Source organism: Euprymna scolopes, chromosome 13, assembly GCF_053919585.1.
Source record: "Euprymna scolopes isolate OS-2025 chromosome 13, ASM5391958v1, whole genome shotgun sequence".
Classification (NCBI taxonomy): domain Eukaryota; kingdom Metazoa; phylum Mollusca; class Cephalopoda; order Sepiida; family Sepiolidae; genus Euprymna; species Euprymna scolopes.
The window spans coordinates 7,047,875-7,066,864 of NC_136494.1; the positions used below are offsets into that span (position 1 = coordinate 7,047,875).

Consider the following 18,990-nt stretch of genomic DNA (forward strand, 5'->3'; position numbering starts at 1 on the left):
GTTCTTTGTCATCACCCAAATGATTTCAGCCACAAAGGCATTGCACCAGCTCCTCATCAGGGTTGGAAAATTAAAAACAATGCGAGGATCAGCTAAAAACCTGGCTCAGAATGGTAAAACATGATCCTCAGCTGATCCTTGACCCTCACTTCTATGGGGGCGCTGCTGGGAATGTGATTGGCTAATGTATCTGCTATTGTGGTAGACATGATCAGAATTCATTTGTGGCGCAATAAATTCTCTGGATGGAGCCTGCCGAACCGCTCTAGGGTGAATATCGAAACAAGTACAAGTTTAAAAAATAAACTGCAAACTTACGGAAAGCACAAAATGTTTGTAGATAAGACAATTACTTATATTTTGAAATTTAATCAATACCTGTGAAGAAATCATCAGGAAGATCTTTGGGACATGACGGAGATGGATCAAATTCAATGGGATCAGGAAAAGTTGCTGGAAAAGAAAAAGTCATAAACATAAGAAAAGAAGCAAAAATAAAGTAAAAGTTTACAATAAAAACTCAAATCAAATCTTTGTTTCTGAATTTTTGAGATGAGGATTGATTGTTGTGATCGTTTGGATTATTCGGACTATTCTTCTCATCTCGATTGTTATTCTTACATTGTTTCAGTTGATGTACACGCCAATTTTCTTCAGGTGTATTATGTCGAACTCGGCAATCTGCACAGAATTTCGAATGGAATCCTTCATTAAATCCATCGGCCATGACTAGGTAGAAATCTTAAGTAATTCCCAATTGTATCCTTAACATCACCTGCACTGAAGAGTGAGCCTTCAACCTCCAAAAAAGTGTCACTTAGAACTAAATTTATAGCATTTTATTTATTACTAGCCTGGGTGCTTGGAGGTGTGTGTTGAGCAAAAAAAAAAAAAAAATGATGTCTGTGCCGTTGTGTCCATCGCCAAACTGGAAGTGGCGAAGGTTTAAATTACGGCTAGTCAATCGAAAAGAGGAGATAACTTTCGAAAATATCGATGAAAAAAGCGAGCCCTCTCTGTAGAAAAGTACCCAGTTGAGGGTGAAGGAATTAATGATTTTAGCCAATTTTTCGATATTTGTCGTCCGAAGGGTCGAGCTTCAAAACAATACTGATCTCATGAAAATCCGTTGCCTCTGTCGAAAGTTTTAGGCAGACATACATAAATACATACATACATTTAAACATCATGTGAGATTTATATTATAGATGCCACACATTCTTGCAGATTCCTGACTTTGATAGAAAGATGCCTTAAATTCAACAAGATACACCTGAAGAGGGCCAAAGGTTACATTGGTCAAATAATTGTGAAAATAGCATTCTAAATAAAAACAGTAATCTGAAGAATACAAATAACACAAATTACAAATCAAAAATTTAGAAAATTAAACAATTTTGGTTTGCAATAAACTTATAGGTATTACTTACATCTATCGATGCTTGCATTTATATCCATTTTTGATCTTCGAGACTCTCCCATTCCAGGCCCTTGATCAAAATGATTTGATTTAACATAGAATGTCGAGCCACTGGTTTGATGCTGCAAGGATTTTGTACTACTTGTGAATATACTGCTTCTCTGATCTTCGGGGAGTGAGGCTAGAATAAATTCAGCAGAAAAGATTTAGTTTTCAAAAGTGACGATACACAAGACTGGATTTAACTAGAAGTCCAACTACTTATAATGTCCACCAATCATAAAAACGCTTTGGATATTTCAAGATTTCAAGGTAGTTCTACTAAAACAGTCATATATTAAATTTATGAAATAATATTACACAAACATGTTCCAAGAATTCAACATCAAAATTTTATTGTGTATGTAGGTTTCAAAAAAAAATGTTAAAATATCTTTCTCAGCAAAAAATAACTGAGAAAAACAAAACAAAAAAACAAAACAAACAAACAAACAAAAAACCTGTTACAATATTTTTGTCATGATGCTATTTATAACCATGGTTTATATAAATGATTTAATCAGGTGTCAAAATTGTTTTATGAAATATATTGAATCTCTCTGAATTTTTCAATGATAATTTTCTGTCTTGACACAAGAAGACAACTATGTTCTGCGTATCCTGACTGATATCTACATATGGTAACAGTGTCAAATATGTGTATCTATAAACCAATTAAAATGTCTAGTACATATGATAATCTCCCAAACTAGTTAACAGATCATTATAATTTTTTTAATATATATTCTAGGCAACACAGGGAGTTACATAGGTACATTATCTATTTATTTTTCGTAAGCATTTTGGGAGCATTACCTAAACTTGCATCCTCTATCCAAAAAACTTTAATAGAGAAAAAAAAAATTACATCAAACTTTGACTTATATTAAATAATACATTTTTTAAAAATGATGTGAGCAGTAATATGAATGTGCTTCGTAAAATCCTAAACTATTTTATTTTTTTAGAGTGTTGTAAATTAGTAGGTCGGAGGTTACATTGACAAATATATTGTGCAAATAAAACAATTGCTCAAATAACACGAATTAGCACGACCCATGGAAATTCCACAGAATGAGAAATATATTTAATCAGCAAATGTGTTTTGATGAAGCTGATGTTTTTCTGGATAGTGCAAAAAAAATATTTAAAAAAAACAAAAAAAACAATAACATGCAAATATGAGTTAAACATTTCTATGAAAATAGTGTCCATTGTATTTTAAATATAGAACCGACCCAAATGAGATAAATTAATAAGTACTAATAAATATTCAGAAAGTAATATTGTGCTACATAGTTCAATACAAATAATAAAATCACATTGCAAGAGGAAATCTTTAATTTACTCCTTCAATCCAGCACCTCTTGGCAGACAATGTTCTTTTACTTTTTGCCCTGTTTCTTTCAAATGTTCTTTTTTATATAATGTTTTACTGATTTCTTTCTTTGGTGCATGTTGTAATAACACATTTTTTTCTCACACAACTACAACAATAATCATATATAATAATATATGATTATTGTTGTAATTGTAGGAGAAAAAAAAATGTGTCCATAATAATTTCCGCAAATGTGTCTACATCAAAAGGAGGTCACTTTATATTCTTGTTCAGGGTTGCTACATTGACTTTTTTAAAGCCAAATTTTGCAAATTTAGCCTCTTTTTTTTTAAGCAGTTTTTCAAAGTATAATGTACAGACTAACTAAGAGAGGAACAAGCACAGAATATTGTTGGTATTGGTTGGTTGAAAATATGTGTTTATAAGAAAGGTTTCCAGTATTTATGATTTTTGTTTATAATTTTTGGAAAGTATTTGCTGAGCTTTTTTCTTTGTATTTCATCTATATATATAAAAGCGAAAATGTATGTTTGTATGTGTGTTTGCTTTTTCTGTATGTCTACAAAAGGCTTTTTTCAGAAGCGGTCGGTCGCTTCACAACTTTTTAAAACTTTTTATATCACATATAAATCATAATATCTCAGTTAACAACGAAGCTCGCCTGTCTATTTAATTTGCTTGATTTCGGGAGGATAAATATTCAACATTTGTCGCTCGCCGCATGTGGGTTAGTCTTTTTCCTATAACATCTTGGGGGGGGGGAAGCGTTCAGCAGTAAATGAAATACTATCCCGCAGTCAAACTTGACCTCATTAACTCATTAAAATGGGCACCAAGTAATTAAATAAATTCAAACGTGTTTCCGTTAGCATCTCGCGGTGGGGCAATGGTTAATGTCGCACGTTTTTTTTTTCACACTTTAATTTACAACTTTGTCTCAAGGGTTTGGGTTGTATCCTCATACTTACCTACCAAAACATTTTTACCCTCCCCCCCCCCGAGTTTCCACACACACACCTCCAAACACCCGGGCAACACCGGGTACCCCTCGCTAGTCTATAATATAAACCTTACCTGTCTGTTTAGATGTATGTATGTATGAATGCATGTATGTTTGTATGTTTGCCTAAAACTTTCAACAGAGACGACAGATTTTTACTAGATTGGTATCGTTTTGAAGCTTGACCCTTCGGATGACAAATATAAAAAAAATTGGCTGAAAACATTTATTCCTTCACCCTCAACTGGGCACTTTTCTACAAGGAGAGATTGCTTTTTTTCGTCAATATTTTTGAAAGTCATTCTCTCTTTTTGATTGACTAGCTTTAATTTAAACCTTCGCCACTTCCGGTTTGGCGATGGACGCAACGGCAAAGACGTCACTTTTTTTCATGTTCTTTTCCTCCATCATGGTAAGGGTTCGAGCTTGCCCACCTACTACAGCATTTTTTTTTTTTCTCTCAACACACCGCTCCAAACACCCAGGCTAGTATGAAATATGTGAGGTATTGCTATGTTTTAGATGAATTTGTAACACATTTGAATTCTTTATCTATATATTGTGAACTACAAATTCTTAATTCACATAGAAAGAAAGATATTATCATGCCACTTTTGATTTTATTATGATGGTGTAGATAAGTAACGGTATACACTTTTATTCACACCATCATAATAAAACGAAAACAAGTGCTCACAATATGCAAGTCTGTGATTCTTTTGAGATTGTAGTGGCAATCTTTTGTCACAATGAATTTCTATGATAAGTTAAATCACTAAATTTTGGTTCTTGTTCAGAATTCACCCTATATTACAAAACAAAGAAAACGTACGTATTTGTGAAAAACAAAAATATCATATTCCAAAAGTCACATAAATCAATCAAATAGTTTTATTTTTAAATTAGAAAATCAAATCTTATGAATAATCAAGAAGCAACTGTCTTGCATGCCATTTCAAGAAATATATCAAGAAACAAAGGGAGATAACACAATAGTTATAGCTGAGTTCAATCCTGAACGAAGGCAGTAAAAAAAAGTAACATTCAAAACAGAGAATCAGCAACTATGTCCTAGAGCCTAGCTGGAGTCCGAACACGGTACTCCCGTAATAATAATAAAGGGTTGGGTTCGAGACTCCTAACAAACGGTTCCCCCAGTTCGAGACAAAACACCTGATGAAGGCCGGAGGGTAAAACGGCCGAAACGTTGTGACCATAACAACCAAGATGAGGAAGTCAGTCTGACAATCCCGATCAAAGAAAAATCTCTACGTACGTATGTGTGAAAAACGAAAATATCATATTCCAAAAGTAACATAAATCAATCAAATAGTTTTATTTTTAAATTAGAAAATCAAATCTTATGAATAATCAAGAAGCAACTGTCTTGCATGCCATTTCAAGAAATATATCAAGAAACAAAGGGAGATAACACAATAGTTATAGCTGAGTTCAATCCTGAACGAAGGCAGTAAAAAAAGTAACATTCAAAACAGAGAATCAGCAACTATGTCCTAGAGCCTAGCTGGAGTCCGAACACGGTACTCCCGTAATAATAATAAAGGGTTGGGTTCGAGACTCCTAACAAACGGTTCCCCCAGTTCGAGACAAAACACCTGATGAAGGCCGGAGGGTAAAACGGCCGAAACGTTGTGACCATAACAACCAAGATGAGGAAGTCAGTCCGACAATCCCGATCAAAGAAAAATCTCTACGTACGTATGTGTGAAAAACGAAAATATCATATTCCAAAAGTCACATAAATCAATCAAATAGTTTTATTTTTAAATTAGAAAATCAAATCTTATGAATAATCAAGAAGCAACTGTCTTGCATGCCATTTCAAGAAATATATCAAGAAACAAAGGGAGATAACACAATAGTTATAGCTGAGTTCAATCCTGAACGAAGGCAGTAAAAAAAGTAACATTCAAAACAGAGAATCAGCAACTATGTCCTAGAGCCTAGCTGGAGTCCGAACACGGTACTCCCGTAATAATAATAAAGGGTTGGGTTCGAGACTCCTAACAAACGGTTCCCCCAGTTCGAGACAAAACACCTGATGAAGGCCGGAGGGTAAAACGGCCGAAACGTTGTGACCATAACAACCAAGATGAGGAAGTCAGTCCGACAATCCCAATCAAAGAAAAATCTCTACGTACGTATGTGTGAAAAACGAAAATATCATATTCCAAAAGTCACATAAATCAATCAAATAGTTTTATTTTTAAATTAGAAAATCAAATCTTATGAATAATCAAGGAGCAACTGTCTTGCATGCCATTTCAAGAAATATATCAAGAAACAAAGGGAGATAACACAATAATTCAAACTTACTAGATTTATGTTTTAATGGCTACGAATTCCCATTAATCGTTTAAAAATGATTTTCTTTATAAAAATAAAACTACTTGATCAGTGTATGTGATTTTATTTTATAAAAATCTTTTCATTACGTCACAAGTTTTTATTTATTTTTTGTTTTTTAATATAGGGGAAATTCTGGACAAGAACCAAAATCTCTTTAATATGGAAAATTAGAATGAATGCTGAAACTTACAACTCTCGTCCTGATCGCTATCCTCGTCAATTTCTGTTAACCAAGTCGGCTCCGGATTTGGTCTTACACTTGGCAGGTCTGTAGGAATGTTCTGTTCCAAGTCAAAAGCAGCCTAAAATTCACAACAAAAACAAGGACATAAGTCAGTGATCATATTTATATATCTATATAGGGGAGTTGAGTAGCAAGATGTTTGTTTCCATTACACTTAAACTTTTGCATGTCAGTGATCATATTACGCACATCAAAACTTATGTTGCATACTGGATGGCCATGCACCTCTTTAAATGCATTTACAATTTGCGCATATGTTATATATTTAAAAAAAAACTTTTTTCACCTCAAACAAGGCACACTGCCACTTTGATGTAGGGGGCTATTATCTAAGACATAATTTGTAGGGGTATTATATAGGGGAGTTGAGCAGCAAGATGTTTTTTTCCATTAGACTTAAACTTTTGCATGTCAGTAGAGTCAGGGAAGCAGGGACATAGAAGGGAATTTCAAAGTCTTAGGAAAGAAATTATTAGAGTAGAAGGCTTTCTGACATCTAGGGATTTATACTGTGTAGAGGTGGGATTTTGCTGCTTATCGGGTGTATTTCCGTCAAGGGGGCACAAGGGCTTGTAGTTTGTCGGAGCATCCACCACGTACTGTGTATATCCCGCATCCCCAAAAGCGTTACATTTATCGAAACAAATTAGGCAAAGGTTCATACAAAAATAGTCAAAATTCTGATGCAGTCGTGCAAATTACCTTTCCTGGTTTGTACAAAGTGTAGTCATCTTCAAACGTGTTCAGTTGTTGACAGATCGGTTCCAGATAGGTTGCATAGATTAATGCTTGACCAATAGCAACTGCTTGTATCCTGAAACAGAAATTACGATACATACAAACACTTATTAAACAGAGCTGGTGTGGAATGATTAATCTAACTTACTTTGTACTTGTGGTGGCATTCACTTGGAGTGAGTTGAGTTGGCTCCAAGTTAATTCGCTGCATTACGAGTCAAGGCAGTCTATCCAGGTCTGCTCACTGCTGACTCCTCTGCATACTTCAGTTACTCGTAATTCCGAAGGAAAACAAAAAGTTGCAACTCAATATCTGCGGTAATTAAAGGTAGAGGTAACGAGAGTACTCTCCACCAGAAATTACTGTTAAGTGTTACGGTTAATTGAGGTTTTTTCGTTGTTGAAATATGTTAATCTTATTTTGAAAAATGGAATTTCTTATTTTGCGTGCAAAGCCAGGATACAGGCAGGCTAGTTTAATAAATAAACAAATTTGATTAGAAAAAAAAAAAAGATTTTGGTTTGTCTTATGGCATATCAATCATGGATTATTTTATGTTAAATAAAAGTTGTCAAATGGAATCTTAAGATAGGCTAATTATTTTTTTTTTGTTTTGAAAATAAAATAAAATTTGAAACTAATTTTTTTGAAACTTCCATTTTCTTTGATACATCTTTCGTAGAATGCATCTCTTTGAAAATATTCCTTGGTATTAATAATCTTTGTTCTCAACATTATTGATCTTGAGCCACTGTCTTCTAGTATTGATTCAGAGAGAAAATAAAAAAAATAAAGATTTGAATTTTTTAAAGAATCAGATTGAATAATATGGTTGGGGAACTGCCGATTGATTGGATCAGGTCTCTCTGATCTCCCATCTAGCCAAAGTAAAGACGGAAGTGGAAGAATGGTTCAGTCCCTATGATGTCATTCTAAGACATCATGGATTGCTTACAGGAAGCCTTATTTTCGGAATGGAGTGTTACTCCTCTGCACAGGGTTGCAATTGGTGAATTCATGGCCTTATCAACAGGGCATGATTTTTGGGTTCGACATCACATTTGTTAAAAGGGCTAAGGGTAGCACACTACCATAAAACAAACTTGTAAGAAAAAGAATTACCGATTCACTGCTTTGCCCTTTTTAATAAGCCATTCCACAAGCTCTTTTCCGGTGATGCATTGCTGATATGTTTTTAATCGAAATCTATGAGACTGCATTTCAACGCCATCAGTCGGATGCTGGATCTGTCGCCAGAGTTCACGTAACTGCGACGAATTCTGAAAAAGAAAACAACACAATAGTCGGCACAATAATGGACACAGTGTAATTTAAGCTTCCATCAATCAAAATATACCGACCTTTTCAAGAGACTTGTTTCAACAGATCACGATGGAGATGAATAGAATGATTGGCCCTGACACATGCAACTTTTCTCAATAGCCTGGGTCAGTTAATGATGTGCTACACAGGTAACCAACATGAATTGAGTTTTTTTTTTTTTTTTTACATTTTCACCCCAAACAAGGCACATTGCCACTCAGGTGTAGGGGGCTACTATCAGGGTCAGCAACTACTGGGGCACTATGTAGGGATTTGGACAGCAAGATGTCGGTTCACGTTGCACTTGAACTTCTGCATGTAAGTAGAGTTAAGGAAGCAGGGACCTGGAATGGAATTCCAGAGTCTAGCGGTTCTGGGGAAGAAACTACTGGAGTAGAAAGATCTTTTACATCTAGGGATCTCTACTGTATGGGGGTGGGATTTAGCTGCCTGTCGGGTTTGTCGAGGGTGTCTGCGTCGTGGGGGCACAAGTGTCTGCAGTTCGTCAGAGCATTCACCATTAAAATACTTGTAGAACAAGCAGAGGGATACAACGTTTCGTCGATGGGACAGAGGCTGAAGCTTAGATGCCAGTTCAGGGCCTATCAGATTGGCGACTCTTTTTTTAACCTTGTCCAGGAGCGAGAGACTAGTAGTAGACGCACCAGCCCAGATGTGACAACAATACTCCATACATGGGCGAATGGTGGCCTTATAGAGATACAGGATACTTTCAGGTGTCAGTAGTTTTCTAGCACGGTAGAGAGAGCCCACCTTTCTTGCAGCGGCCCTGGCAATATTTTCAATATAATTGTTCCAGCTCATGTTTCCTGTGAACGTTAGGCCAAGCAGTTTGAAAGATGTACTCTCAGACAGGGAGTCACTGGCCATTGCTATTGGTGGCAGACAAGGTTTCTTGTAGTTATTGAAGGAAACCAGTTTAGTCTTGGCAGCATTGAACATGACCATCCATTTATGTTCCCATTCCACTACAGATTGGAAGTCATCCTCTAGTGTTTTTGCCATTTCTTTAGATATGTGTTCATTTGTTTTTCTGTCATGCCTGTTATAGAGTGTAGTGTCATCAGCATATATACCTATCTCAGAGGCAGTTTTGTCGGGGAGGTCATTAATAAATATCAGGAACAATAGAGGTCCAAGAATAGACCCCTGAGGCACTCCCGCATTTATATCACACTGTTTAGATGTTCGACCGTGGAGGACAACCTGGATTTTTCTCTTATCTAAGAAGGATTTAATTATACTAAGTATTCTACCAGTGATACCGTATGATTTAATTTTCCTGAGGAGACCCTTGTGCCATACTTGTCAAAAGCCTTAGATATATCTAGAGCTACCGCTCTGCCCTCCCCCGCTTTGTCCAGTGAATGGTATATACGTTCAGAGATTACAGTGAGGATGTCAGCTGTGGAACGGGTTTGTCTAAATCCATATTGTTTGTCAGTATGAACGCTTTTCCATCATCACTATTCATTGAAATGCCTCGAGCCTACTTTCAGCCTGCCAAGCCACAATAACACTTCCTAATAATTGCATGCTGGTTTTGGGAAAGGTCAATTATTAATTTATTAATTCCCATTTTTCTTCTTATTCTTTTAAAGTTAATTACTACTTAAAGTTTGTTGTTAGATTCTTGAAATGCTATTGATAAGTCGGTCTTGTCCTTGTTTGTTATTTTTTAGTGTCGTCAGATTACCAAAGTTAAGCGAAGATAAGCCTGGTCAGTACGAGATGGGTGACGACTTGAGAATAGCAGGCGTTGTATGTGCTCTCCACTTATCTCGGCATGGTTTCCAATCGTCCTGAATTTCTACTTGCCACTGGAATAAAACAGTGCCAACTCATGAGAGGTGTTGGAGATTGCGCAACTCTTGCCACATAAAATTTCATGTGCAAGTCACAGCATCATCAGTGATGCTATCAACAATGGAAGGACAGTTTTTTTAGCGTACATCATTTTGACTGTAATTGAAAGTTTAATTTGTTAAAGTTTTTACACATGAAATTATATTTGGTTGCAATATTTTTAGCATACTGAAAGGGTATGACCACAAAGTTTGGGTAATTCTACTCAGTTTTTGCTTTTATGGAAATCATTCCAGACAAGACATGAAGCCACTTGATATAAGGAGCTAAAAAAAAAAAATAAATAAATAAATAAAATAATACTTCAAGGTAAAAAAAAAACTTGTCAACGATAAGTGTTAGGTGAAATAGATTTTGACCCAGAAAACAGCAATTCTTCCCGCTTTGTCAGAAACATTACTCATGAAATGTGAGGACTAAAGGACAAAATAAGGGAAGCTAGAATTAATGAGAACTGGTACAGCAACACAATTATGCCATGTACTATCAGAAGAGACCGTCTGAAAAGAAAAGATTCTATTGAACATGGGATTCTGGAAATTAGTATTATGCCAGGTTGAAAAAAATCTAAGACTGATAGCAACTAAAGAGAGATGTCACACTCTCTAATGTTCCCAAATCGGGGAACCTTCACTACTTTACTAGTGATGGCATTCATCGGAGGGTTTCAAATAAATTTGCTGTATTTAAAGTCAACGCAGTGCATCCAGGCCTACCTGCTGCGGATTCAACACAATTCAGCCCTTCGTGATTCCATCATCACACACCAAAGGCACAAGGGGCGGTCATAGCTTCCAAGTCAGTTTTGACCATTGTGAGATACATCCTCATTTGACCACCACACTTCCTGCAATATCCTGGTAGACATGTTGGTACTATTGCCTTGTGTATCAGGTCAGTTGATGGATGACGAAGGGTGAGCCCAAACCAATGGTGCCTCCTGATAAGAAATACTTTGCAAGTCTAGAAGGCTTGCATCTTGTGTGAATTGTGGCATTTGGGATGTGTTTGGAGATGTTGCAATATTTTTTTTATTCATAATGGGGGTATCGTCCCTCACAGTTGGAAGATTCTATTTATAAACGATGCTGCTAAGAATTGACGAATCAAATTAATTCACGTTCTGCTACCAACCAATCAGAAACCAGAATTGTTCCATAAAAATGAAACTTTTTTCTTTAGCAATCTTGCATACGTTTTCTTCGTGTCAATATGGGAAGAATCTTTTGTTCTGGGGCTACAAAAATTATAAAGTCAGGAACCTGAACAAAAGAACTGTCTACTGAGAACCAGTCACCTCCAGGAATTGTATAGAACAACTAACCATCAGAAACTGTTCTGAAACTAAACATGGCTTCCAACTCAAGAAATACAAATACCAAGAATGCCCCATTGATAGAAGACTTCCAGCCTTTGAATGTCAGCAACTCGCAGGGACCAGTTTTCACCCCCGAATTTAATTTCAAGTTATACTCAAGACTGACACACAACCATGATGAGGATATGGGGCTGAAACACGTTCATAACAAAAAGATAAAAATAATTTCAGAAGGCCAGAAAATACAGCAATCAAAACAGTTAATCTAACAATTATGATGAAGATGTGTTAATAATTTTTAAAATTATGCATTTATAGGAGGAGGGCATCCTAAGTGGGGAGTTGTGTAGCAAGATGTTTGTTCACATTACATTTAAATCTTTGCATGTCATTAAAGTCAGGGAAACAGGAAGCAAGGAGAAAATTCCAAAAGGAAGTGGTTTGAGTAAAAAGTTTTCTGGCGAACTCTACAGTGAAGGGCAGAGTGGAGAGGGGAAAATTTTGCAGCTAGCCAAGTTTATCGGGGATATTAAAAAAAAAAAAAAAAAAAAAAAAAAAGAAAAGGTTTTAAAAATTGGATTGGGTTCTTACTTGTGTAAGTAATCTGCTTTCATTGGCAATGTTTTCCGCACTGGAGAATTCTGTTTGATGCGATATATCGAAAGGTGCAGATTCTTTGGTGGGATCCCCATTGGAAATATCTGGAGAGCTGTGTGATCTGTAAAAAGAAAATAGAGGGGGGAAAAAATATTAATGCAGAAAAACACAAATTTTTAGATGTAGTAATTTTCAATAATGTTAACAAAAAATAGATCAACTTGTTAATTATGTTCCTGCATTTTTGAGATGAGGATTGATAATTTGGGTTATTTGGACTACTGTTCTCATCTCGAGTGTTCTTTGCATGTTTCTGTTGATGTTTTTTTTTTGTTTTTTTGTAACACATTTTCACCCCAAACAAGGCACATTGCCACTGTGGTGTAGGGGGCTACTATCAGGGGCAACAACTACTGGGGTACTATGTAGGGATTTGGGCAGCAAGATGTTGGTTCACGTTGCACTTGAACTTCTGCACGTCAGTACTCAGTACAGTTGGGGAAGCAGGGACCTGGAATGGAATTCCAAAGTCTAGCAGTTCTGGGGAAGAAACTACTGGAGTAGAAAGATCTTTTACATCTAGGGATCTCTACAGTGTGGGGGTGGGATTTTGCAACCTGTTGGGTCTGTTGAGGGTCTTCACGTTGTGGGGGCACAAGTGCTTGCGGTTCGTCAGAGCATTCACCATTAAAATACTTGTAGAACAGGCAGAGGGATGCAACGTTTCGTCGATGGGACAGAGGCTGAAGCTTAGATGCCAGTTCAGGGCCTATCAGATTGGCGACTCTCTTTTGAACCTTGTCAAGGAGCGAGAGACTAGTAGCCGATGCACCAGCCCAAATATGACAGCAATACTCCATACATGGGCGAATGGTTGCCTTATAGAGGTACAGGATACTTTCGGGTGTTAGTAGTTTTCTAGCATGGTAGAGAGAGCCCACCTTCCTTGCAGTGGCCCTGGCAATGCCCTCGATGTAATTGTTCCAACTCATGTTTCTTGTGAACAAGGAGCTTGAAAGATGTACTCTCAGATAAAGAGTCGTTGGCCATTGCTATAGGTGGTAGAGAAGGTTTCTTGTAATTATTGAATGAAACTAGTCTTGGTGGCATTGAACGTGACCATCCATTTTTGTCCCCATTCCAATACAGATTGGAGGTCATCGTCTAGTGTTTCTGCCATTTCTTTAGATATGTGTTCATTTGTTTTCCTGTCATGCCTGTTATAGAGTGTGGTGTCATCAGCATATATACCCATCTCAGAGGAAATTTTGTCAGGGAGCTCATTTATGAATATCAGGAACAGTAGAGGTTCAAGGATAGACCCCTGGGGCACTCCCGCATTTATATCATATTGTTTAGATGTACGACGGTCGAGGACAACCTGGATTTTTCTCTCATCTAAGAAGGGTTTAATTATGTTAAGTATTCTACCAGTGATACCGTATGATCTAATTTTCCTGAGGAGACCCTCATGCCATACCCTGTCAAAAGCCTTAGATATATCTAGAGCTACCGCTCTGCCCTCCCCCCGCTTTGTCCAGTGAATGGTATATACGTTCAGAGGTCACAGTTAGGATGTCTGCTGTGGAACGGGCTTGTCTAAATCCATATTGTTGGTCATTCAGAAGTTAAGCATCTGTAAGGTGATGGACTAGAGCATGGTTAATTAAGGTCTCAAATATTTCGGCAAAAAGTGGGAGGATACTAATGGGGCGATAATTTAATGGGTCAGTTCTTTCACCAGAATTCTTGAATACTGGTACCATAGAAGCAGTTTTTCAACAGCTCGGAAAGCAAGATTCATTAAGGCATTTGTTGTAGAGTTTGGAGAGAACTAGAGCTACTTCAGCTGAGCACTTTTTTAATAGCACAGCTGGGATGAGATCGGGTCCACATGCTTTTGAAGTGTCAAAGTTTTTTATGTTAGCATGCACCTGAGCAGGGGTGATTTTCAGATCGTCTAGCGTGGCATCTGTCCGCATAGGAAATTCAGGTAGCGGGTGGTTGGAAGGGCCCAGTGTGGAGTTTGAGGCAAACCGACTGGCAAGCATGTTAGCCTTTTCGGTTGTTGAGCAAACAACCTCGTGATTTTTGTTTAGAGGGGGAACTGTTGATTGCCCATTATTTACTACACTGTTGTAGATTTTCCAGAAGTCACGAGTTTCTAGTTTTTGTGCTTCGATGCATTTTTTAGTGGTTTCCATAAATTCTCTCTTAGCTGTCGCTATTTCTTTCTTAACGTTACTTCTAGCTTCTATGTACTTCTGTCTGTTTGAACTGGACTTATGTCGGTTAAATACTTCTGTCTGTTTGAACTGGACATGTTGGTTAAATCTGTGGTATGCATGCTGCCTTTGAGCAATGGCAGTTGCGCAAGTCAAAGTAAACCATTGGGGAGAGTGGAGCTTGCTGTAAAATTTCTGCATGGGAACATGCGCTTTGATTGCAGTTTTGAACCATTCAGTGATCTCGTTTGCACACTGCTCAGCAGGAAGAGAAAAAATATTTCCCCATGGGGCATCTCTGATAAGATCTCTGATGGCTTCCCAGTCAGCCTTTTTATAATATCTCGTTGTTTTGAACACTGGCTGTGGTAAAAACAGATCTAAAAGTGATGCGTGTTGTTCTTCCTGGTCAGGGAAACGAGTTGGAAAAGTAACAATTTGTGATAGGGAGTGAGATATAGAGAAGCTATGAGTTGTGCTGCCCGCTGCATCTGTGTAAGTAGAGAATCCAAACCAGTTTTTGTGATGGACATTAAAGTCACCAAATACATGTACTTGTGTGCTAGTGTCGAGGGAGAGTGAGTGTGAGTAACCTCTGACCTTCTTCAGGTGTGTCCACAAGGACCCGTAGTACGGATAATAAAGTATTTGGTAAAATTTAGTTGTAAAAGCTACACTTATCTGGAGGTTGCAGGTTCAATCCTCAGTAGGGGTGACATTCAATTGCAAATTATTTCGGATATCTACTCAGTCATGGCTGATGGAATGAGTGTCTTCTACTCTTGTGGATTAAATAAATTTTGTGCATATTCCCAAATTCGTCAGAAAGATTCCAGAATATGGCAAAAAGATTCCAGAATATGGCCAAAAGATTCCAGAGTCAGGCCAAAAGATTCCAGAGTCAGGCCAAAAGATTCCAGAGTCAGGCAAAAGGATTCCAGAATCAAGCAAAAAGATTCCAGAGTCAGGCCAAAAAGATTCCAGAGTCAGGCCAAAAAGATTCCAGAGTCAGGCCAAAAAGATTCCAGAGTCAGGCCAAAAAGATTCCAGAGTTAGGCCAAAAAGATTCCAGAGTTAGGCCAAAAAGATTCCAGAGTTAGGCCAAAAGATTCCAGAGTCAGGCCAAAAGATTCCAGAGTCAGGCCAAAAGATTCCAGAGTCAGGCCAAAAGATTCCAGAGTCAGGCCAAAGGATTCCAGAGTCAGGCCAAAAGATTCCAGAGTCAGGCCAAAAAGATTCCAGAGTCAGGCCAAAAAGATTCCAGAGTCAGGCCAAAAAGATTCCAGAGTTAGGCCAAAAAGATTCCAGAGTTAGGCCAAAAGATTCCAGAGTCAGGCCAAAAGATTCCAGAGTCAAGCAAAAGGATTCCAGAATCAAGCAAAAAGATTCCAGAGTCAGGCCATAAGATTCTAGAGTCAGGCCAAAAGATTCCAGAGTCAGGCCAAAAAGATTCCAGAGTCAGGCCAAAAGGATTCCAGAGTCAGGCCAAAAAGATTCCAGAGTTAGGCCAAAAGATTCCAGAGTCAGGCCAAAAGATTCCAGAGTCAGGCCAAAAGATTCCAGAGTCAGGCCAAAAGATTCCAGAATCAAGCAAAAAGATTCCAGAGCCCGACAAAAAAACAAACAAAAAAACTTAGAGTAAATATTCCTACATGCCTTTATTTAATAAAGTGCTTACCACTTAAAAACAAACATTTAATGCAACTTTATGCTTTATCAAACAGCAAACGTAGATATAAGTGTTAAAAGCCACCGTTTAGTAGCAGTGCACAAAACAAATGGAAAAAGAACAATTAATGGCAGTCAAGACAAACGATTTAAAATAATAAAAGGATTTAAAAGAGTAGAAAGTGATCCTTTTGGCAACCTCATACTCTCGCTTCTCTTATTTTGTCCTTTAATCCTCACATTTCATGAGAGATGTTTATGACAAAGGTTAGAGAGAGAAGTTTTAAAAGAAAGAAAAATTAAAATGTAACATTTATCTTGTTGTCTATGTCCCTGGACAATGCTGGATAGCTATGCTAGTATATATATATATATATATATATATATATATACACACACACACATAAAATAAAAAAAGTTACTTACTTGGATATAAAAAAGTTTCTAAAGCTTCAAAACATTACTTTTACATGAAGTCCAATTGAAAACATTCACCAGCATATGATCAAATCGAATTTTTACTTAAATTTTTTTTTTTTTTTTTTTTTACAATGGAATCACTGCTTATCAAAGCCTAAAGGCCACTCGAGGATAAGGGTTAATGAGCGTCAGGAGGTTGGTGAGACAACACTGTGATGATCGGTAATGGTGGGAATTAGGTAGCATTCAATTAAGAGTATGGCTTATTAAGAACTTATTTACATTATATTTTAAAACAACCATGTTGTAGTCAGCTGGAAAGTAGTCCTGCAGTATAGAGTTCCACAGGCGGGCAGAAAGAAACTGTTCAAGGAATTTGTGTTTAGTTTTAGGCACAGAAAGAGAGTAGGGGAAATTGTTGATAGTGGTTGTAGCTAGGCGAGTGCTTTTTTATTAATATTTTAAGGGAGGAGCATAGATTGAGGTTATGTCAAGCTATTGCCATGAAAAATAATGATAGAGCAGAGATAGTCACAACGTCTCTTCAGTAAGAATGAGATGTATCTATTTATGCTCCTATTAACTCGTGCATAAAATAAAGCTTGTTGGTTCAATTAGTATGGATTGCACTTCAATGTGAATGTTATAGATGCGTTTCATTAAGGGACATCGCCTGATTAAAAAAAAATTAATAAAAAACATCCCTCCCTCCGTTAAACTACTTCCCTACCCTCTCTATTTGATAAAATCAAAACTAAAGCCCTTAAACTTTTTGGCCATATCAAACGATCAACCACTGGCCTGTCAGAGTTATGCTTTGAGGATATGCTAAAAGGCAAGAGGCAGAGGAAAGCCAAGGAAAAGGTGGAGAAAAAATGTTTTTGATTGGACATCTCTCAACAGTTGATTGCCCTGGATTGGAAGGAATGGCGAAAAATAAGTCAAGTGGGTTTGTTATCCGCATCAAGCGGAAGATGCGGCACACTTGGAAGAAAGTATGGACTGGATATGTTTACAGGAAATAATCCAAAATAAAGTTTGTTAAGATAGATTCTAGCAATGAGACATGAAGTGAAAGAGAGTGAAGCAACAGAAAAAATTGGTATAAATAAGAGTTGGTAATCACTGACATGATAGGTTCCGCATGAAAGAAATATGTATCATCCTGACATTCTGTATTGCTATCGGGAATCACGACATTGACTTGCAGTGTAAATAGATTTAAGACTAGCAGAAAATATAGATATGAGTGTTTAAAAGCCATTTTTTTTTTTTTTTTTTTTTTTTTACACGGGAGTCACCACTTATCAAGGCCCAGAAGCCACTCAGGGATAAGGGTTATTGCAAATACAGTACGTTAGTGTGGAGATTTGATGAAGTGTTTACTTAAGGGGGCGGTTCATTAAGAATTTGTTAATGTTGGACTTGAACACATCCAAGTTGTAGTCAGGTGGGAAGCAGGCAGACGGAACAGAGTTCCACAGGCGTGCAGTTCTAAGAAAGAAGCTTTGTTCATGGAATCCACGTTTTGATTTAGGCACAGATAAAGAGTGGGGGAAATTTTTCACAGTGGATTCAGCTAGACGGGTGTTTTTCGTGAAAGATTGGCGAGGGGGGGGGACCAGAGATTGGAGCTCAGACGAGAACCTGCCATGGAAATAACGATAAAACAAGGAGAGGCTCGCAACGTCTCTTCTGTGGGAGAGAGGTTGCAGGGTAGGGAAAAGGGCATCCCCCACTAAGCCATTGCTTAGTAACAGTAGACACAAAAAAAAAAAAAAAATAGAGAGAAAGAACAATTTATAATAATCAAGGTAAATGATAGCAAACAAACAAAAATTAATTTTTTTTTTAAATTTAAAAAAAAAAAAAAAGGAAAAAGAAAAAGGTTGAGAAAGTAATTCTCACTTCCCTTATTTTATCCTTTGGTCCTCACATTCCATGAACAATTTGAAAATTGCTGTTTTCTGGGTTGGAATCTATCCATAAAGCATTTATTGCTGATCTTCTCACATCTAGACGGAAAAGTCGTCACTAAAGAGATTCAGTCTATTTTATAAAGCTGTTCTGACATTTCTTCATTTTTATCACATATGCTTATGAATAAAGTTGTCCAAATCTTTGTGGTTATATCCTCTCTAGTATGTCAAAAATATTGTGACAGTTGGATGATTTTTGACCTTGAAGTAGTATTTTATTTTAGCTTCTTACAACAAGTGGCTTCATGCTTTGTTTGGAGTAATTCCCATATAAATAAAACACATACAAAAAAAACCTGTGCAATGAATTAGCAACTCAACAACACAATGAAATAAACTGATGATTTCATAAACTTTCTTTGATTTTGGGATAATGATTAAATGATTAAATTGAAGCGTTTGATCAAATGCAAGGATTT

General features: G+C 37.0%; 1 protein-coding gene across 17 annotated transcripts in view; it reads right to left on the reverse strand.

Annotated features, from left to right (window-relative positions):
- LOC145291930 (1-phosphatidylinositol 3-phosphate 5-kinase-like) overlaps window positions 1-18,990 on the reverse strand; it is a 279,737-nt gene that overhangs the window by 159,603 nt on the left and 101,144 nt on the right. For 16 of the 17 annotated variants that reach the window (XR_013869506.1, XR_013869503.1, XR_013869501.1 and 13 more), the window contains exons 7-12: window positions 12,274-12,400; window positions 8,277-8,434; window positions 7,118-7,229; window positions 6,362-6,473; window positions 1,431-1,601; window positions 379-453 (exon numbers count right to left, since the gene is read on the reverse strand). Coding sequence is in view for 4 of the 17 variants with exons in the window: in XM_080137845.1 (XP_079993971.1) it covers window positions 379-453; window positions 1,431-1,601; window positions 6,362-6,473; window positions 7,118-7,229; window positions 8,277-8,434; window positions 12,274-12,400 (755 nt within the window). In the remaining 13 variants the exon portion in view is untranslated. Of the gene's footprint in view, window positions 1-378; window positions 454-1,430; window positions 1,602-6,361; window positions 6,474-7,117; window positions 7,230-8,276; window positions 8,435-12,273; window positions 12,401-16,598; window positions 17,420-18,990 lie in introns of those variants that run through there. The other variant, XR_013869508.1, reaches the window with a different exon arrangement.